Source organism: Malus sylvestris, chromosome 7 (genome assembly GCF_916048215.2).
Source record: "Malus sylvestris chromosome 7, drMalSylv7.2, whole genome shotgun sequence".
Classification (NCBI taxonomy): domain Eukaryota; kingdom Viridiplantae; phylum Streptophyta; class Magnoliopsida; order Rosales; family Rosaceae; genus Malus; species Malus sylvestris.
This window is the reverse complement of record NC_062266.1, coordinates 10,770,352-10,791,781: the sequence shown is the minus strand read 5'-3', so window position 1 is coordinate 10,791,781 and position 21,430 is coordinate 10,770,352. Positions and strand designations below refer to the sequence as shown.

Here is a 21,430-nt window from a genome sequence, read left to right as displayed (position 1 = left end):
TAATCATATTGCTCGATGTGCTGAGCCAACTCATACATATCTCAAAAGTTTGCCACTAAGAATTTCTTCTTATATTCCACATCTAAGCTGTTCTGGGCGAACCTAACAAATTCAACCTTGGGGAGTGGTACTCGGCACCAATTCTTGGCTAATTTGAACCTGGTAAGAAATTCCATTGGAGAATCATCGGTTGACTAAGCCATTCTAGCCAGATAAGATACTGACACTTCCATTCTAGGTCGATAGAACTCATGAAACTTTTCGACCATCTCCTCCCAGTTTTGTATAGAATTGGTGGAAGGTTGATGTACCATGCGAACGTCGTGCCTGTGAGCAAAAAATTAAACAGTCGCGATTTGTGGAAATCACTATTGGCATTTCTACATTGAGAAATAAATCTAGCCACGTGTTCCAATGAGGACAATGACGACTCTCTAGCGAAAAGACTAAAATCTGGGATCTCGAATCCTCGGGGATTCTCAAACCTTTCAACAAATGCTGGATATTGGTGGATAAATTTTGGGAATTTCAACCTTTTTTTCCAAGCCGTGTTGATTATTCTCTAGACTTCAACCATATCAACAGATGTGGTTTATGCTCGCGGCCAAATTCAGCCGAACTGGTGCTTGGCTCACCTTATGTTTTTTTCAAGATCAATTGTTCTTGGCCAAGTGAATCCTATCTCAGCCTACATCGGTGGCAACTTCTCCCCTCCCAATATGGTATTCTTTAAAAAGGGAATCAGATTGGGCTGATTGATAACCCCCCTTTTGTGGGGTATGTTAACTAGGATTTCAAGTAAATTATGAATTGCCGAGGTGTCCTTGTGCATTGTGTCATATAAACTTTTCACTTCTCGGCTACATATTAGCTCAAACTGCTGAGATTATTCTTCCAACCATCATCGAAGGAAAGATTTAGATTGTGTACCATAAATCTCATCTTATTCGTCGTCGCAATCTTCTGCCAAGACTTCAATAAAACCATCTTTCGCCATCCTAGTAGTTTGGGTGATTACCATGGCGTCATGGCTCTGGCCGCCAAGATTAATTTCCATTTCTTGATGAGCCATGTTTGCGGCTTTAGGTGTCACGGCAACAGGGGAAGCCTGTGCCTATGACGTACCATCTTGTACTGGACTTTGAACTATATGTGGTAAACTGGCAGTCGATTTACCCATAATTGCTTTCTTTTTGATTGACGGTGTCTCAATGGTTATGAACTTCATAGCTTTAGCACTAGGTCCCACTGGGAATGCCAAAATGTTGACCCTAAAAACTACCTAGCCTACGTGATGCGCAGGCTGAGTAACTAATGTGCTAACTATGTCTTTCGGTTGAATGCAGGGCGTGCCAACTCGTCGGCTGAGTTCGATCGGGGAGTAAAATATGTTGATGTGGCGTTGGGTGCACTGCTGACTTCTTGATCTCGCGATTGCGGCCGAAAAAGGAATACGTCTCGGCCTTCGGGTTCTAGAGCCTGAAGACAAGGTTGCTAGTTTTGCGAAGTTTAATATCAAATATAGCTATCAGCGTGTGGAATGTAGTAACCTGGTAACACCTAACTTCGCCGATAAGGCTGATGACATCTTCCAACAAGGACTCAGAAATCCTTGCTGGCCAAGACTTGGATAAATAACCAGTTGGTCTCAAAGCAGTGTTATTTATCTAAACTGAAGGTGCTCATCGGTTGGCTGATTCTACAGTTCCAGTGTTATTTGTCTAAATTAAAGATGTTACCGGTTGCCTTCACAGTGCTGTCTATCCAAACTGAAGATGTCTTGGCGGGGAAAAAGAAAATAAAAATCTCAAGGTGTTTGAGAGGTTTGCGCATGGCAGTTGTGTGTTGAATTGGAGGGGCTGTGAATGATGCACTCCCTTTTCTATTTATAATGGTAATATCCCTAATGGCTGAGGTAAAATTTCACTCAAATTAGAATTCCTTAAGCCAATCTGATTAAGTTTCGACAAATCCTAACTCCTACAGGATTCTGAACCAGGCTCCTTAATTGCTCAGATTCAACCCTTTGATCCTCAGCATTTTCCCGTGATTCGAAGTATTCTTAACCTTTGAAGAATCCTTATTGCACCAGGATTCGACCACTTCACCCTTATCCATGTAAGACCATCTTCTGATAAGATCCGGCCGAACTCTACTAGACTTGGCACAGGACAAAGAATATTCCCGATGTTCCTCCCTGGGCTGGTAGCGATTCTAAGCTTGGCCCAAAGTGTTATTTTGGACCCAAACAGTAACAAACCCATAACATATATTCATTAATTTTAGTAATCCTCTCCATTGACTAATTATTCGTTGTAAGGAAGGGGTAGATAAAATGACCGTGCCATTAATTTTATCAAATACAGAAACCAATCGATAAAACTTGGTTTGGATTTAGGGATGAGGTGAGGTATTGTTAAGAGTCGATGGCTTGTGGGGTAAATGTTACAACATATTAAAGAAATGGACCGGAAACTACCCCTTGTTTTCGCTATGCTTGTGTTTGGCACTCCTTCCTCATAGATCTGCATATCGAAAATAAATAAAAAAAGATTTCTTATGCAGTATAAATATTTGATTTTTTTAGCATTTTTAACGGTTTTTTAACGAATTGTTTAAGATTGTTAAAGGAGATAAACATGGGGACTAAATTGATCAAAATGAAACACATGGACTAAATTAAGCGATATGGTGAAAAATAGAGACCGGTTTGACATTGAAGCCTATAAATTATCTATATTATTACCAAGAGAACATGGCTTGGCAATTATTTTCTCAAAATACCAAGCATGTCCCTGCTTTTCCTTCCTTCCCCTTATTTTTAATAAAAAACATTTAAATAATACGGTTATAATAGTAATTTACTTAAAATATCAAAATAAAATGTAATTCTTCACTTTTTTTTATTTTTCTCCCACCTTTTCCTCACTAAGATTTTCCCCCCACATGTATAGCATGTGCGAGATTTGCAAATTGGAGTTTAAAACGGATTTAGCATTTACAAATTATATTCTTATTTTTAACTCGTATACAATTTTTTTAATTGCGAGAGCAGACAAAATTTATATTTGTCGAAGTCAAACATAACAAGTAACAAATAAAGTTCAAACAGTACTTGATACAATCTTCGCAGTTTGAGCACCCGCATATACATATATGGCATGGAATACGGTTCACATATTTTGAAGAAGCATGCATGTTTATTTTACGAGGCAATTACATTTTTATACTATATTAGTGTACCACGTGATATAGCAAATGATTCATATAACTAACATCTAATGAGATAAATCCATTAATTGACATGATATGAACACACCACTTGCCAAATCATATGGTACACCAATGTGATACATAAAAGCGGTCTCCCTAGCATTTTTCTTATTTTACTTGATCACTAGTATAGGCGTTTTGTTTGTTGTTGCAGGAGCTTTAGCCACAGATATAGCAAGGATTTCAACTTCAACAGATAATGCATCATCCTGAATGAATCCTTTCGATGAGTCCTGAAGAGTTTTAAGTGGCATGAAGCTTTGACAACCATGTTCGCAGTTTGATGAACTGAACCAATGACTAACTGAAACAAGAAACTAAATTTTTAAGAGAAGACAATATATACTTGCATGCCAAGTAATATTTTTCTTTAATAATACTTGTGTTCTGACCCACTTTCTGGGGAATTTTTTTTTCAACAAAATCAAGTGACCTACACACATTAGGGTTGTATAAAAGTCAGTAGTTGTTTATTCTAAATTTTAATTTTTTAAGAGAGCTGTTATTGACACTATAAAAAATTCATGTTGCGCTATTCTTTTATACTTTTAAATTAATGCAGAATTTGAACGTAGATGAGTGCAAAATAACTTTTTAAAGTGCTAATATAACAGTATCCAATCAAAATTAATGAATTATTTTTTTCTCCAACTGGAGTTGATAAGTCTTGACTCATGAGGAAGATGACAGCAAACATAGGTGTAAATTTAGTGGTGTTACCTGTTTTTTCAATATTGTCATGGCGGACTTGATCCAATACCCTAAGCTTGAATTCTGCACAAATACTCGGAAAAGTCTTCAAATCTTCGGTTGATCGTAAGAAAAGTGATAGTGATTTGTCCTTCTGTTTCTTCCCTTCTCCTCTCGGACACACCCTTAACTTCCTAGCAGCGTACGGAAAAAAAGAATAATAAAGTGATAATTAATCATTATCCCCACAGTTAGGTATCAAATTCGCCATTTATATGAGAGAATCCAAGTGGAAAAAAACACTATTAAACTGGAATACTAGTTACAAAAATCTAAGTCAGTTGATTTCTGCATATATGTATATTTTGCATACCATTTTCTTCCTTGAAGAGTGAATTCTGGAGATAAATACTCCGGGTCATGTTTTGATTGGAAGCTCTCCAGTCTAAATTGGGCAGCACGCATGGGATTTGTAGGTTTCCAAAGGATAAATGGTTCTTTAGAGATTTTCCTGTTGTTTTTATGAACAAAAACCTCGGCCCCAAAAGTGCAGCAATCATTGAAAAGGTATCCCTGAGATTCGAATGTTGAACGAGGAAGAAATTTTGCAAAACCCCACTCCTGAGTCCTCCGCTCGTTAAATGGCCTTACTTTTCCAGAACCATCTGTAGTAATAAGCATGAAGATTGAAATGTAAATTAGTATGTATACATAGGGTTACACAATGCCATGAGGGGTGACAATCGAATTAGATTTCTTTCTGGCTAGTGTTTCGCTAAGATGCTCAGATATTTTGGTTGACTTGAAAGAGATTTCACACGTCTTTTTTAACTTCTCATACGCCCCTATTTATTTATGGCTTTCGAATTGAACAAATCTAACGAAAATAACAAACATGATTAAACACAAGTGTATGAAAGGCTAAAAAAAATGTCTTTGACCTATCCAGTAAGACTGGTCGAGGCCAGCACAACTTCAAAATTCTTAGGTCCACTACTTTGTGCTCTCGGTCTAGTTTGGTTAAGCCAAAGGTAAAGTTAATTCAGGAATCATATATACCTTTCAGAATTTGGTAGGGGTGGGTTCGGTTTTTTGCCAAAACCGAAACCAAACCGAAATTTCGGTTCGGTTCGGTTCATTTTTTTTTCGGTTCGATTTTTTCCGGTTCGGTTTTGGTTCGGTTTCGGTTTTTTGTTTTGTTTTTTTTAAAAAAATGAAAAACATTGATATTTTAAATTTTAACATATCCAACACAATCATAACATAAACATTCTAACTAGAATCAAAGATAATGAAAATAAACATTTAAAGTTGAACTAAAATCATCAATCAAGTCTTCCAAAGTCCAAACTAACAACCTCACAACACAAAAATCGTACAAATGACTTAAAAAAGTTAAATTGTATGATGTTGTTCAAAGATCAGGGTTGTTTGCTTGTAACTGCATGTTGACAACTTGATTAGTAAAAGTAATGCGTGGGTGGATTTATTTAGTGTGTGTTGAATTTTTTTTCCATAACAAATTACCCAAGTAATCTACCTGAAATAAATGTTTATGGATTCTGTTACATGTTATATGAAAGTAGATTTGGAAAAGAAAGCTGTGGCAGAAGGAGACAGTGCTATGGAGATGGATATAGGTACTTCAAGAGGAGGTTTGGTTCCGGAACCTTATATGGGGGAGAAATAATAGGTTAGGGTTTAGAGTTTTTATAGGCCTTTTTTAATATTTTGAGCTTAAAGTTTGGCAACAGATTGGGTTTAACACATTTTAATTTACAAATTGGGTTTAGAAAATAATATCCAAAACAAATAATTAAATAAAAAAATTAATTTAATTAATTCGGTTCGGTTCGGTTTGGTTCGGTTTCTAGATCACTAAAACCGAACCGAATCGAAACCGAACCGAACCAAAATAATTCGATTCGGTTCGGTTTTTTCAATTCGGTTTGTTTTTTTCATTCGGTTCGGTTTTTTCAATTCGGTTTGTTTTTTTCATTCGGTTCGGTTTTTTCAGTTTCGGTTTGGTTTGGTTTTCGGTTTTTTTCGGTTTTCGGTTTTTTGAACTCACCCCTAGAATTTGGTATTAAATCATTTTTTTAAAGGAATGAGCTGGTGGTAAAACTACGACAGTCTATTATTTCAGAAGCCGGAAAGATTGGGATTTGGTATTAGATAGTTCATATCAACATGTGGGATGAACATATTAGTCAACATTAAAACTTGTTATGGGATGGGATGAAAGAATAATAGAATAGAATACATATGCAGCATTAATTAGATAGGTATTTGGTATACGTACCTTCGACGGTCAAGTATTTGTCCTCCACACTTTTATTATTAAATACAAACAGTCTAAAAGTGGCATATACGTCGACCGGCTTCCTAGATCCAGGAAAAATACTTCTTAACGTCAATGAAGTAGAAGGATTTGTAGATGCTAATGCCAAGTAGAGGGAAATATAGCCCTTCCCATCTATTGTTTCATTTGGGTAAAGTGACAACCTCCTACAACACAAACTTACAATTATTCAACTACATATTCAAAGGGGCTAACATCTTTGATAAAGGACTAAAATCAAATTCAATTCAACTAATACTTAGTTTCAATCTAAAAAGCATCTTATGTACTGAATCTAATTTATCTATGTATCAGTCCATTTTTATTGAGGTATCCTTCAAATACACTGATTTAATTGAGAGAGACCTTTGTTAACTTTTTTAATGATCTGAACGGTAGCGGTGGCTCGGAAAACCAATAACCAAAAATTATTAGTTCAATTTTGGTTTTGGTGGTTCAAAAACTAAACCGAACCGAATAAGATATAAATCATTTATTTATTTATTTATTTGGTTGCGTATTCATTTTCCAAGTTCAATTCCAAGTCAACTATAGTCTAATTTCAATCCAAGGCTAGGTAAACTTAACTTTAGGCTCAAATATGTTGAAAACCTTATTCTCTATATTTTTATCTTCATTTTCTCTCCAATTTCTAGTTTAAAAGGAAAAAAGGAAGAAAATTGAAAATAACGAAATTGAACCGAGATACAAATTGTAAAAATCAAACCGCTTCGAATAGTAATTTCAGTTTAGTTTTCGATTTTGACAAATAACTAATCTGAATAAAACCGAACACACCCCTACCAAACGGTCTATATTTCAATTCATCATTTATAAATTGTCCTTTGCAAAAAAATAAATAAACAAAAAAATCATTTCGATATCTCTTTCATTAAGCACGAATATATGAGAATGCATATAATTTATTCACCAAAAAAAGATCATTCCTAACAAGTCAATGAAGAAAAGAAATTAACCCACCATTTGTATCCACCAGCTTCAAAGACACTTGACTCATATATTTTTGCTTGCGGGTTTGATAGTAAGGAGTAAGGCTTTATTTCCATCGTAAAGTGATCTGGCGGAAAGGATCTTTCGTATCTTTTAATATTCTCTGGAATATCTCCAACTCTATCTGTACATGCAAAAGCAGAAGAAAATTAGGGCAAAGAGCTGGTACTCTCTCAAACGTCAATTGTTGACAATACAAAAAATAATATCATTTTATGCAGTGTTTCTTCAATGGGGCGTAATAGTTATATGAAAAATGAATGAATTAATATTGAAATTGAAAATCTAATTTGTGGAAATCAAATTTAATACTAAAACACCCGTAGCACTGTGTGTTACGTAGTATTGAAGCCAAAACCCATTTTATGATAAGGAAACATTTAGCTAGTAAAAAACATACCAATTCCTTTTGCCATTGCAGAATACGAGTTATCAAATGCAAACTGACTCAGCTGATGATGGATTACTGCAGAGTTAAGGCAGGGTCATATATATGGAGATAGAGAAAGACAACAAACAAAATTAAAATAAAACGACGCTGTGGTTGACTTTACTATAAGGTCTATTCAAATACACTGGCCAAATATAATTTCTATTAAAATATAGTGATGTTAAGCCTTCTCAAGTGTCTTATTTTACCACCTATTTTGAAATAATAACTTTATTGACAAATGTATCCTAATATAAAATGACTTTAAAAAACCTAAAGACCAACCAATCATGTCTTACCTCATAATTATTAGATATATTGACAAAGAAAACCTAAAATATCATAAATAAGAAAAGGCAAAAAAACATGATAAATCCCTTCACCTCCACAAGCTTTACTGGGAGAGATTTTTCAGTGTGACCGGTACACGAGATGGTACATCACGTGTCACTATACATATGAGGGGATATGTGTGCTAAAAAGTTAATAGGAAAACTAATGAAAAGAGCTTGAAAACTTTGAGTTTTAATGATAAGGACAAAATAAAGAGTAAAGTGAATAGTTCCAGGATTGACTTTTTAGTGTAAAAATATGGTTTTTCGTTAAAGTGAACAGTACCAGGTGTTTTTCGTTAAAGTTCCCAAAGTTAATAACTTAAAAATTAAAAATTTCCACCACTCCTATTAAAATACGTGGTATATCATTTGTGTTTCCGTCACAACTAAAAATTTCTCCTTTATTGGGAGAGATTTTTCAGTGTGACCTAATTTATCAGGAAGAAGTGTACAATTGGCATGATGTGGCAAAACGGACAGAAATTGTTTATTACCGTGCTTTGAAATGCTCAAATCCATATCTTTTACAACGCCTCTCACGGTGTGTTTTCAGAATTTACATCTAAATTGCATGCTCATAGAGATGTTTGGCTGAGTCTGGTTCTTAGAACAAATTCATTGTGCATAGAAATGTGATCATCTATTCTCTACATCACATCATTTGGGGGTGAAAAGGATGCATCAGTGGTTATTTTTGCATTCTAAAGGCTGAATGTTGCATCTCTAGATCCATTAGCTTAGTAATGATTGCAAGCTGGAGTGGGAGAGCAAGTCTTTGTCTACTGTTTTTGTTATTAATTAAATGGGATGGCGATTTTTAGTTAAGCTGCCTTAATTGGATGCCAAGACGTAAACTTGATCAGGAGGCAGTGATGTTTTGAGAATGCAAAAACATCTTAGGGGCAAGGGTTGCTAATTGCTTAATTTGTTTATTGTAGATACCTCTGGCGTGGAGCTTAGGCTGGAAACATTTTCTGCTTGGTGCCGTGGCTGAGGATTTGGGGGTGTTTTGTAGTTACAATTCTGGGATTTTTTTGGGGAGGGGGATGCTGTCTGGTGATATTTGGAGTTCTTGGTAATGGTGATTTTTTAAAAAAAATTATAATAATTTTTCAAAACAAGGAAAATTTGAAGAAGAAATATGTAGGGTTATTTTGGAAATAATGGTGCATGGAAAAGAGTTTATGTATTTTTCAACTTGTTATGGTGGGAATAAACATAAGGTGAATGGGAAAATAAACCATTAGGATGGGTATAACACCACTCTTAAAATAACTTGATTATGTAAGAGAGCTGTTATCCCGTCCAAATGTTTTATTTCTACACCACCTGTTTATTAAAAATTTTAATGACCAATTTATCCTCTTGTAAAATGTCATATAAAGACGGAGAAAAAACAAAAGCAAATCGTTCTCTTCCGCCCACACCCCCTAAAAACTTGTAAGAGAAATTTTATTCGAACTCATATAACCTTTTTGTACACCCAGCTTACTCTTTACCTCTATGTTAATTTTATAGCACGTTTACGTAAGGGTAATCGGAATCGGAAAACAGAATTGAATTCTGATTACGGAATACTCCGATGTTTACCAAATTTAAGGGAATCAAAGTTTAGTGGGTCTCACACAAATTTTGGAATCCAATTCCGAAATTTGGAGGAATTAGACTCCTAACAATTAGATGGTATTTGGATTCCGGAGGATTGAGGGGGTGAGGAATCCATTTTTCTTACCCATTGTGCCCTCGCATAAAAGTTGAAATTCCAAATAAACCCAAGTCTCGTCCCCAGTGTTATCCCTCTCCTTCTCCCTCACCAAACAACAGCAAACCCAAAACCAATTTAAAGAAAAATCTGAACAGAATCGACAGCTCATACAAATGAAAAGGATTGAGAGGAACTCACTCAACATGAAAGTATTCTAAACGAAAAAAATGGGAAATTGATTCGGAAGCTGGCATCAAAATTCGAGGAAACCCATGTACTTGGATAATTCCAATGATGGATGATCAGATGAGAGAAGCACGTACCTCAATCAAGCAAAATCGAGGGTAGCAGTCGGATTGAGGAAGATCGAATGGAATCGAGGACGCAAGAAACAAAGACCTCTTCTTCCTCTCAGTCTCCAAGTCGTCCTTTCTTCTGTCTCTCTCTTACTTTCCTCAGTCTCCAAGTCGTCCTTTCTTCTGTCTCTCTCTTACTTTCCTTTTTCTTTTTCTGTTTTCCTATTTTTCAATACTATGTAGTAGCACACTTTTAAATTTGTGTCGTGTTGAGGCAAGTCTACAACATATGCACATCCAATAACTTTATATGAACATAATTTACTTATTCAACTGAATAAGTAAACAATTTATATGAACTCAACATTATTTATACTTCGATTTCAGACAGTTTTAGTAAACAACTTCAACAGGAATCTGATTCTGATTCTACTTCATTTCAATTCCTCCTCAATCCAATTCCTCCTCGATCCAATTCCTCTCAATTTGATTATGGATTAGTAAACGCGCCATTAGTGAAACTATCAATATCTCTTTAGACCATATTTACTACCTAAACTACCCTTACAAACCCAATTTAATTTGTAATTTATCTTAAACCCATTTAAAAAAATAAAAAAGCAAAAATCAATGCATTTTCTACACATCCTCTCGTTCCAACAATTGCTTTTTGATGGAGTCTTCATCAACCTCTACAGCGTTGTTCTAAAAAAATCTTAGAATACCTTGCATAACGATGTATGTTGCAGATGAACTTGAGTTTTTATGGTTTGATGATATAAAAACTTATAAGTTATAACCTATAGGCATATATTGCTAGATGAATCATGTCTTATCGAACAAATTGAAGGAAGTAGAGGAAATTAAAAGACATACACGCACACTTATGAATGAGAAGGCCACTTCCTTTGCCTACAAAATAATACTGAACACCAGAAAAAGGACAATCAGTTGTCTTGTAAATGAAGCAAAGCTGACCACAGGCCAAAAAGAACAAAAGAATAGGGAAACTTGCACAGGCAACGTTATATATGACATATAAAACAATAATTCAATTCTTGCATAAATCCATTCATACTTAGTTGAAGGATCAAAAACTTCAAGATTAATGTCCACCTATAAAAAAAAGTGAGCTTTTTCTCAATGGGAGAGTCTTATGATTTTTGTCAGAACAGAACGTAGAAGAAAAATTATGTAATAATTAGAGTTTGATTATTAAAGGTGGGTTTATTGATAAATCTTATTTTTCTTGTTACTTTTATTTTGTACTTGATGGTAATTATGCAATAGGGTAATAAAGAAAGTTCACATTTAAAATTTAAATTGGGTGTAAAAAGAGGTTAGATGGGTTCAAATAAAATTTCCCAACTTGTAATCTCAATTTCCTAAAACATCTCCTCTTCATTTTATTCCTTATAATTTTTTATTTGCGTTTATTGGAACATAAATAAATGAATATATGATTGAATCACGAGTTGATCTTGTTGTATTCGTCGGGCCAGTCATAATACGCATCCCAAAACGCGTTGAATGCATCAGTTACCGTATCAATTGTTGGCCTCCGGCTTCTCTGGTGGCAACATAGATAGAGTCGCTTTCTCTACCGATTTCGCTTCTTATTCTTTTGGCTTGGATTCTTTGATTGTTGAGCAACTGTCGTTGCATCACCTGCGTTGTTGGCCGTGGGATACTCGGGATGGTGGTAAAAGTGCAGAAGAGTGGTCACGGTCTTGCTTCCGTTATTTCACGCATATAGATATAATCATTTATAAAAGAAAAAAGTGTTTAACAGTAAAAAATTGATTCAAATATTTGAAAAAAATAGAATGGAAGAACAGGCTATAGAAGAAGAAATCATGCAACATGAAGTCATGGATGTGATCGGATTTGGGCTTCTCATGGGCAAGGGAAGAGGGAGTTGTGCTGGTGAGCCATGTCGAAGGCGGAGATTGAAAGGGTACTTTGGGGATAATGGTAGTGGGTGGGAAGATAGTAGGGTGTTTTTATTTTATTTTTTTATAGTAGGTGTGAATATATGGTGGGTGCGAAGATAAGACAAAGAAGTGAGCATAATATCACTCTTATGTAAATAGCAATAATTGGATGATAAAAAAAATACCACATGTTGTGACATAAATTTACAAAGAAGAGAGGAAAATCGGCAAAGAGAAGATCGAGAAAAGGGTTTGAAGATTTCTATGAGTTGATATTCCTCATTTTTGTGCCTTTCACTACTACAAAAGTGGCTTATTATGTCAGTGGTTGGTGTCTGTTTTATATAATATACTGACGGTTAAGACATTTCCGACAACTTTTTTACATGGTGTCAGAATTACTGTTGGTTATAACCGACATAAACTGTCTATGTCGCTTATAACCGACATAAACTGTCTATGTCGCTTATAACCGACATAGATTGTTAATGTTGCTTATAACCGACATAGTTTTTAATCTTTTTAAATGGTGGTGTTGTATAAAAAGAGAATCGTGTCGCTTTTGACCGACATAAAGTTAAAGTCAGTTAAATAAATTGAAATAAATTGATTTTAAATATTTTAAAACTTCTTGTCAATTGAAATAAATTGATTTTTTAACAGTTTATCCAAGGGCAATGGGCGGGAAATTTTCTGTGTGCTAAATTTTGGGCGGGCCATTCTTTGCATAGAAAATATTGATGTCGGTTCCATCCGACGGTGTATTTAAAACCGACATAGAGAGATTCGGTGAGGGATTTGAGGGGAAATTATAGAGAGATAAATAGAAAGGGAGGGATTGGGGGATTTGAAGGATGCTTACAGAGAGAGAAAGAGTGAGGGAGGGAGGGGGGTTGATTTTTGGGTTCTTCCTTCTAGATTTTTTCCGTAAAACCTCTTGGGTGCAATTCAATTTCCTCCCCCTTTCCTTGAACAAAAAATTTGAACCCCATAACTCAAAACTCACTCATATGTTGCCACTCCTTGTCTTGTCGTTCTACTCTTCTCCCGGTTGTTCTTTCTCTCTGCTTGATTCGATTTTGGTGAGTTCTTCTTTGTCCTCATGATTTTCCAATGAGATTGAAATTTGGGACTTTGTGGTACTTTCTCTCTCTCTCTCTCTCTCTCTCACTCTCTCTCTCCCCTATATGTATGAATCGAGTTCTGAAGTGCGTGTGCAAGTGAGCGCGTTCTCTAACCAAGCTTTCAAGGGGAACCCATCAACGGTTTACTTGCTAGGGGAAAACGTAGACTACTAGAATAGATGAGATATAGTCTCAAAATTTCATCATATATCAATAATGGCTTTACGAATTCACCTGTAGAAATGGAGTAGATATCATGCCTTGACAATTTGTCAAATGACACCCAAAATTTAGCACGTGGGAACGGGGTAAAATTTGAAGACCTCAGAAACAGGTGAAATTTGCTTTTGAACTCTTATGAATGTATATTTGCAGATAATTATTAGTTTTGTTTATTTTTATTTATTCAAAAATTGAAATTGTCATTTTTATATATTTTTTTAATTACTAACATATTTTATGTCGGTTATGAAAGACAAAATGTGTCTTTATCCGATGGGAAGAAAGTGTTAGCTTTGTTTATTTTTATGTATTAATGGTTAGTGGTGTAAGTTAGGAGTGACACAAACCTGCTTTACCTGACAGTCTATTTCAGTATTTAAAGTCGCCTGTAACTGACACTACTGTCCTTTTTTTTCATTTTAAAACACTTTGCGTTTTCTTGGCTGTTTAAGGGGACTAACTGACATCAAAAGGCTTTTCGTGATGCTAGCAATGATGTCGGTTCTTTTATCCGCCAGTACATGATTTTGTGTCAGATTTTTGCTAATATCCGACAGTAATAGGCTTTTCGTGTTAGCAAAAACCTAGTGGAAAAAATGCTTCTGATATGAGGGGAAAAAAGTATTTTAATGTCAAGTGAGTATACTCCAGGATACTCCCCCTAAGTCGACAACCTTGAGAATTACAAGCATTGCAAATAAGAAGCATACCAATTTCTTGGACTAGTTTTTGGAATGTTGACTTCGGTTGTTACTTTGTGAAGAGGTTGGTAAGGTTGTCTTGGCATCATATTGATTGACTTCAATCTTTTGATGCTTTGCTGATATGAGGTAGACGAAATAAACTTGGAATTGATTTTGTTGATGTATCCTTGTTTGTTTTGGTTGAGACACGTGGCGTTGTCTTCATGGATCATTGTTGGGACTTAACAATGATGAAAAACTGCAAGTGCTTTGAATATCCTCATAGAAAACGGCTCTCACAAACTTGAGTGGTTTCGTGCATGGTGGTGAGCTCAGCACGGTTCAAAGATGTCATAACTAAGGTATGTTATGTGGACCTCCAAGATATTGTGATGATCCTAACGATAAAGACATGATCCATCTAGGAACATGCATTATGTACGTGAGTCAAACAAGTAGTTAACATCAACAAATTTACAAGACAAACATCATTGGAAGACCAGGGGGTGTGATGTATTCTGAGATGCATTGTGCTAGAATAAGCTTAAATCCATTAGTAACAAAAAAACGTCCTTTATTACCAATTTTATGGTGGCATGATGACGGATTGATGCATCTTACTAAAAGATTAACAGCGAAGGAGATGTCTAATCTAGTGCACTGATTTAAGTACAATAAATGCCAATTGCACTCATATATGGAACTTCAGGCTCTATTACCTCTTCAGAGGTCTCATTTGCATCTAGCCTAAATACATAGGTCTTGATTGCGGGTCGATAGGGTTGAGGTACAAATCCCATTGAGATTCATCTAGAATCTTGGTTTTAGTCGTTGAGAATGACAAGATATCACAAGGGGGATGGCCACAGGTAGTGGGGGGTGTTAGGTTCACCAGAAAACGATGAGGGAAGGTCAGAGCTCGACTATAGGTGATGTGAAAAATAAGTTAACACACAAATTAAACCCTCTTTTTATCAATTGTAGTAAAGTATGTAAGTAGGGATCGTTCTAGGCCGGGGATTAGGAGGGATTGCTAAATCACTTGGAAACTGACTTGAAAACGTGAAAACAAAGTTTAAAACACTAACTAGACTCAAAGAATGCAAAACTATACTTTAAAACACTAAAACAAACCAAAAGACTCAAAACAGCCCCTAAACACTCAAAACTACCTTAAAAACACAATCTGGGCAATTTTGGGACTCTCACACAAACTTGGACAAATTTTGGTTTTCTAATGAACTAAAACACTTAAAAACATAATCTAAGACAAGTTCTAATTAATATGACTCAAAGAAATAAGATGGGGTTGATTTTCGACGAAAATAATTAAATTAAGACAAGAACAAAGTAAACAAATTCTTAGACAAATTTGGGTGAATCAAAACACTCTAACACACAACCAAAACAGAAATTAAACACTTTGAAACAATAAAGTAAAAGGGGGATTTTGGTTTTAATGAATTTGAAAACAAAACAAACTTTGTAAAACAAAACAGATTGTAAGTGAATTTGAATGAAACTTATGGATGGAAGATTAGCTAGGAGGTTCTTCTCCACATATGTCACACTTGCATACAAAACGATTTCCAGTTGCTTTTCGATAAGCTATGAATACTCAACGCCCCAAATTAACCGTGAATTGTACTAATTAACCCTCAGTTTTTTTCCACAAGTTATTAGGTTGGATGATTGCATACGACAACCCAAAACATTCCCTACAAGTTCCCTACATGAATTGCATAATAGAGATACAAGCAAGAATCATTAAGTTCTATGAAAAACATAAGCATTGACGAGGCACTCGTTACTATGATTTGCATGAAACTTATGCCAAGAGTTTACTTAACGTGATTGTGACTAGCAACCTTCACTACTTGTGAATATAAGTTTATAACGATTAGGTGAAACTCCCTTATATTCTAGCGTCAAATTCATGCATGAAAATTAAGCGTGCACTCTTAACCAACATACACAAATTAGTTTTTATATGAACGGATAAGTAAATTGAATTCACAACTTATGAATCACAACTGGATGTAATCAAATCATATTGCAAGTATGAACATAGTTTCGAATCACCCCCTAACTAAGAGGGGTTTAGTTCCTCATACTCACAAAGCAAAGATACATAAAATTAGACATTAAAATCAAAGGAAAGAAAACACTAAAATGCTCCAACTTGGTAGCAAGTGCATCCAAGATTCCTCCTTTCCCTTGCTTGCGGCAGATTGGGTTATGGACAGATTTTGGGTAGTTTTATGATGTAGAATGGATGGGGAATGCTATGGAAGGGTTTAGGGTGAGTGTGGAGGAGTGTTTGATGGTTGGAGGGTGGTGGAGAACTAGGCAAAGAGGGTGGAAGAAGGTGGAGTGGCTGTTATGTTTTCTAGGCACTAGAATGGTGTTTTTGGGGTGTTTTGCTTCCTAGGGTGTGTATGGACGAATTTTTGTGATAAAATGATGAATATGGGGGATTGTCCTTTGGCCAAGGGGTGTAAACATGTATTTATAGGCCCCAAAAACCTTAGAAAATCAGGTTAGGTTAAGGATGAAATGCATGGCAATTTGTGTGTGTGGTGTGCAATGGTCCAAGGGTGAAAATGAAGTAATGATGCAAAGTGTGAAGGGTAAAATGGAGTGGTGTTGTAGCTAGGGAGCATGAATGATTGTGTACATTGCATAGAGATGGAAAGGGAGGTGAAATGTGTCAACAAATGGGTCAAAGGTGCAACAACATGTGTTGCACATGGCATTGGATTCCAAATGTGAATGATGGAGCATCAATTGGTGCATGTAATGGATGTAAATGTTGTCTAAAATCTAATGAGTGAAGGGAACAAGAGGTATCAAGCAATTGAGTGTAATAATTAAATGAATTGAAGCATGAAATTAGAAATTATGTAGGGGACAAGAGTGATCAAGCATGGCATAGAATCCAAAGGGAATTCTATGTGGTTTGCATGGCAAGAAATGCAAGTTGGGGTGACAGATTTTTGGGCTGTTTTCTTCATCTTTTGGACCATAATTCTTCATATTCTTGGCCTCTTTAGTTCTCAAATTCGTCCATCCACTTTGGCCCATGCATTTGACATGCATTCCAAGCTCCATTTTGCTCCAAAATGCTCCAAAATGCATCTTCTTGCCTACTTTGTCCATAAAATCTGAAAACACACGAAAATGACTTTAAACATTAAAATAACTAAGGAAACACGACATAAATGCACAAGAACAAGCTAACTAAGTCGCATAAATATGCTCCTATCAATAGGCGAGCTAGCAACGACAGCCAGATCTGAAGTACAGGGATGACACAAAATGACATCATTTAAGGTCTTGTAGGGTTTTGGATGAGAGTAGCTTGGCTTGGCAGCGTAATGTGCTAAGGTTTGAAAAACCCCCTTTTTTCTTTGTCTTCTCTTATTCACATATATTCAAATCACCACAATTATAATATAACGATAATAATATATAATTGGAAACAATAATTTAAAACGAACCTAAAATTCGATACCAAAAATTAGGGTTCATTCATCATGGTGAATGTTTCATGAAATCAAAGCCAATAAAATATTGAAACTGAACTCTTGTTTTAGAAGGTACTTGGATTTCTTAATGAATATTGTGAACGAGTTTGTAGAAGTTCAACCTCCAATGCCTTATTGATATCTTCAATGCATTGTATCACGTTCAACATAAAATAAAAAGGAGAAATTAAATCAATAGCAAGTATATTAATTAAATAAAATAGAAAGTTAATCATAATAAGAATGATTTAAACATAACTATCATGGTTGAATATGATCAAGCTCTCTTTAGTGCATCGACAAAAGCATGCAAATAGATTGTTGTGGCATAAATTTAGAGAGACAGAAGAGAGGAAAATCGGTAGAGAGAAGAGAGAGAGAAAGTGCTTGAGAAATGAGCTGATATTCCTCATGCCTTGTGCATTTATTTATACTAATAAGGGAGATATAAACTTGCTCTCCAAGTAATACAATCACTAATAGGAAAGGTCTTCTACATCTTATAGGATCGTATACAATTTTTTTTTTAAATTTTTATTATTATTAAGAGAGAGGGGGGGGGGTTCACTATTACAATAATTTGGGAAGAGGGAGTTTCGAACCCAAAACGCATGAGTGAACACTTCAGCCACTAGGATATTGGACCACATACAAAATTTTTTATACATAATCTACTAGGATTTACACAATCATTTGGTTAAGAAGTCAGATTTATGAGCAACTTTCACAGATTCGAGCCAAACATTGTTGATGAGAGGATTTTATATTATATATTTAACCCTATTCTTAGTATATTTTGGAAGAATTTTGATACTTTGAGTTGTATTTTTGATATAGGACTTTCGACTTCCTCTTGAGCAAAACAGGACCAAATGCATGAATTTTGGAGTAATTCTAGTTGGAGGACGTTTGTGAGTCACTTGGCTTGATCATATTAAAATATCAGATTTTTCTACCAAGCAATGATTTTCTGGCGATAGAATAAAGGAGCAGTGAGCGGTGCTGGAAAGTGACGTTTTGAGCTTGAATTGCGTTTTTGGAGACCAAGATGATCTCGGATGGCTTTGTGGCCTTCTGGAGATGTGTTCAGAACGTCCCGATCTTCAAAACAAGCTATTATGGGCCGGATTGGGATGAGATTTGAGGCTAAAACGTGGCTGGACAGTTTCTGTGCAGATTCTCCTAGCTTAATTAGGACTTTATTTTCTAAGTTATTTTATTATTATTTAGTTTCCTAGTTGGAATAAGAGACCTATGTCTTAGGGTTTGTGCAAAGGTTTAGCAAATATATTGCTTTGCCGTTCTTACTCTTTTCTACGCTTTCTTTTATGAAACTTTGGAGACAGAGATAATTGCTGGAGTTCTTGAAGATTTTCTACTTCAAGGTGTTTTCATTCCTTTTCTTCTAATGATATTTTCTTTGATTTTAATTATGTGTATGCGTAACTAATTCTTTTTGCTAGGGTTAGGCCATGAACCTTAGCATGAATATGTAATTTTATTAATTTTCTTATGAATGGATGCATGCTTGCTTTGAATTATTAATCACCGCGATTAAAACTATCTATATATTTTAATGATTGATCACCATTAGGATATTTAGACAAGTAATTTGATGCAATTTCTGTTGGAACATCACCCTGAAATTGAGAAGGGCTTCTTGTGATTAGTAATTGTAAGTTCACTTAAGGCGAACATCACGCTCTTAAGGGTTGCATGGTTTTTCAAAGGGTTTTTATGAAACTTAATGAGTCTTGCATGTTTATATTTGATCTGAACATCACAAACAGATTGCATGTTAGATATATGTTTTCGCTTGAACATCACAGAAAAATATGCATTAGGAAAACCTAACCTTCAAACCATATATGTGGAAATTCATAAGTAATTGATAGAATTGCATAGGATTGTGACGGTGACGGCTAAACCCTAGATTTCTCTAAATTGCTAATTTTAAAAACGTTTTTCTTCTTTGTTGCCATTATTTCCCAACTTTCATATTTGTTTTATTGTTTATCTAATCTTTTTAAATTCATAAATCTCAAATATTTGATAAAATCTTTTTTAATAATTAATTAAGAGTTAGTTTAATTACAAATTAGTCAAATAATCTTTGGGGACAACGACCTTGCATGAGCATTTATACTAAAATTATCTTGCAAGAATCTTGTATTCTTGCAAGTATTTTCAATGATTTTAACCCTATTTGCACAGGTACTAAAAATCCTATCAATTATCTTTGGCAGCGTACGCCAATTTTTTCTCCCTCAGTCATCCTGTGACGTCTACACCGAAAGCAACACTCGGGGGCAGATATGCGTTGAACTGAGTCCAGATTCCGTCCGAATTTCGATACCAACAACATGGTTGTCGTTAGCTTGACTATAAGATTGGTTTATAATACACCAGCAAAACAACACATTGTTACGTTTAATTAACTCAAAAAAATACCAAAACCATCAGAAACTGCACGTGTACACGTTTATGGAGATCGAAAAGACAATATATGCTACATTAACAAGACACTTTGTTAATTATGCTCCGTTTACGTTAAATATCTTTAGAAGTTGATCTGAACTAAGAGGTTCATATCTTAAGGTGTGCGAAGTTTCCAGTGTAAGCGATGCAACCATATTGTTGAAAGATATTATCCAATGGTTGCGAGTGGCTTGACTTTAAGGCTTATTTGAATACACCGACTAGCAAAGTAAACAAATTGAAACAGAAATTGAACGATTAAAAAACGACTATACGATGTAATACTTGTCTTAACTAGTCAGCTCAAAAAAATACTAAGGGTCCATTAGAGACACTATGTAGATATTTAATGGTTTAACACCAGCCAGTTAGCTAGGTGATCTAACATAAGATGCTTGTCTATCCTTAAAATGTTTAAAAAATTTTGTCTTTGTTGCAGTCCTATTAGATTAGGAATGTGATTGTGTAAATCCTAGTATATCTTGGAATATCTCTTATATTCCTATTAGGAGTAGATTACCTATTAAATATTGTAATCCTAAAGGGAAATGTTTTTACCTATCCTACTACTATAAATAAAGGTACAATGGGGTGGAATAGAGGACACCCACAATTACACATCTTTCTCATTCTCTCTACCTATTGCCGCACCCCTCTTTTTAAGGCCTCCATAATTGTTCAGTAAATTATGCATACAACACGTTATCAGCACGCTCTTGACGCTGCGCTAAAGAGAGTTTGATCTTCAATCAGGGGAGTATTACATTTTAATCATTCTTTTTATGATTAATTTATTATTTTGAATTGATCTACATGCTATTGATTCAATTTAATTTTTCTATGTTGAACGTGATACAACGCATTGAAGATGCAATTCCGGCTTTCCGAAAAGGATCTTCTACAAATTCAAAGACTTTTGTTGTTTTCTGCCAATCAGGTACGCTTAAAATAAAGTAAGATATTTGAAACGACCATGAAGCATGAAAACATTCCCCATGATGCATGAACCCCCTATGTTTATATTTTCCTTCCGATATATATTGTATATGTTCATATATTTGTCAATATATATATTTGTTTCATGCATTACGCAATTATGCTATGTGAAATATGTGAGTAAAAAAATCGAAATAAATTAGAAGCAATTAGGGGTTTTCAACCCTAGGTTCAAAAAGAAAAAAAAAACAACAAAATTGGGTAATTTTTTGTGGCACCACCGTGCGACAGACACTGGGGTATCTATTTGGACCTTGTGCAGCCCTATGGGTTTGCTACCTTCCTTAAGAACTCGACCAGGCCTCGGCCTGGGATGACAATCACATGGGCCTGAAGCCTTATTCCAAAACCTGACCCACAACCCGCATGCCTGAAGCCATGCTGG

General features: G+C 35.2%; 1 protein-coding gene across 2 annotated transcripts; it reads right to left on the bottom strand.

Annotated features, from left to right (window-relative positions):
- Positions 1-3,098: 3,098 nt before the first annotated feature.
- LOC126627900 (uncharacterized) lies at positions 3,099-10,279 on the bottom strand. 2 transcript variants are annotated; one of them, XM_050297468.1, is made up of 7 exons: positions 10,109-10,279; positions 7,716-7,781; positions 7,286-7,439; positions 6,266-6,471; positions 4,337-4,628; positions 3,994-4,157; positions 3,099-3,577 (listed from the first exon to the last, which is right to left on the bottom strand). In XM_050297468.1, exons 2-7 carry the CDS (start codon positions 7,729-7,731, stop codon positions 3,387-3,389), a joined length of 1,023 nt encoding a protein of 340 aa, XP_050153425.1. In that variant the 5' UTR covers positions 7,732-7,781; positions 10,109-10,279; the 3' UTR covers positions 3,099-3,386. The 2 variants fall into 2 exon arrangements, with proteins under 2 accessions (XP_050153425.1, XP_050153426.1); XM_050297469.1 differs by having other exon boundaries at positions 3,099-3,506.
- Between the last annotated feature and the right edge of the window lie 11,151 nt (positions 10,280-21,430).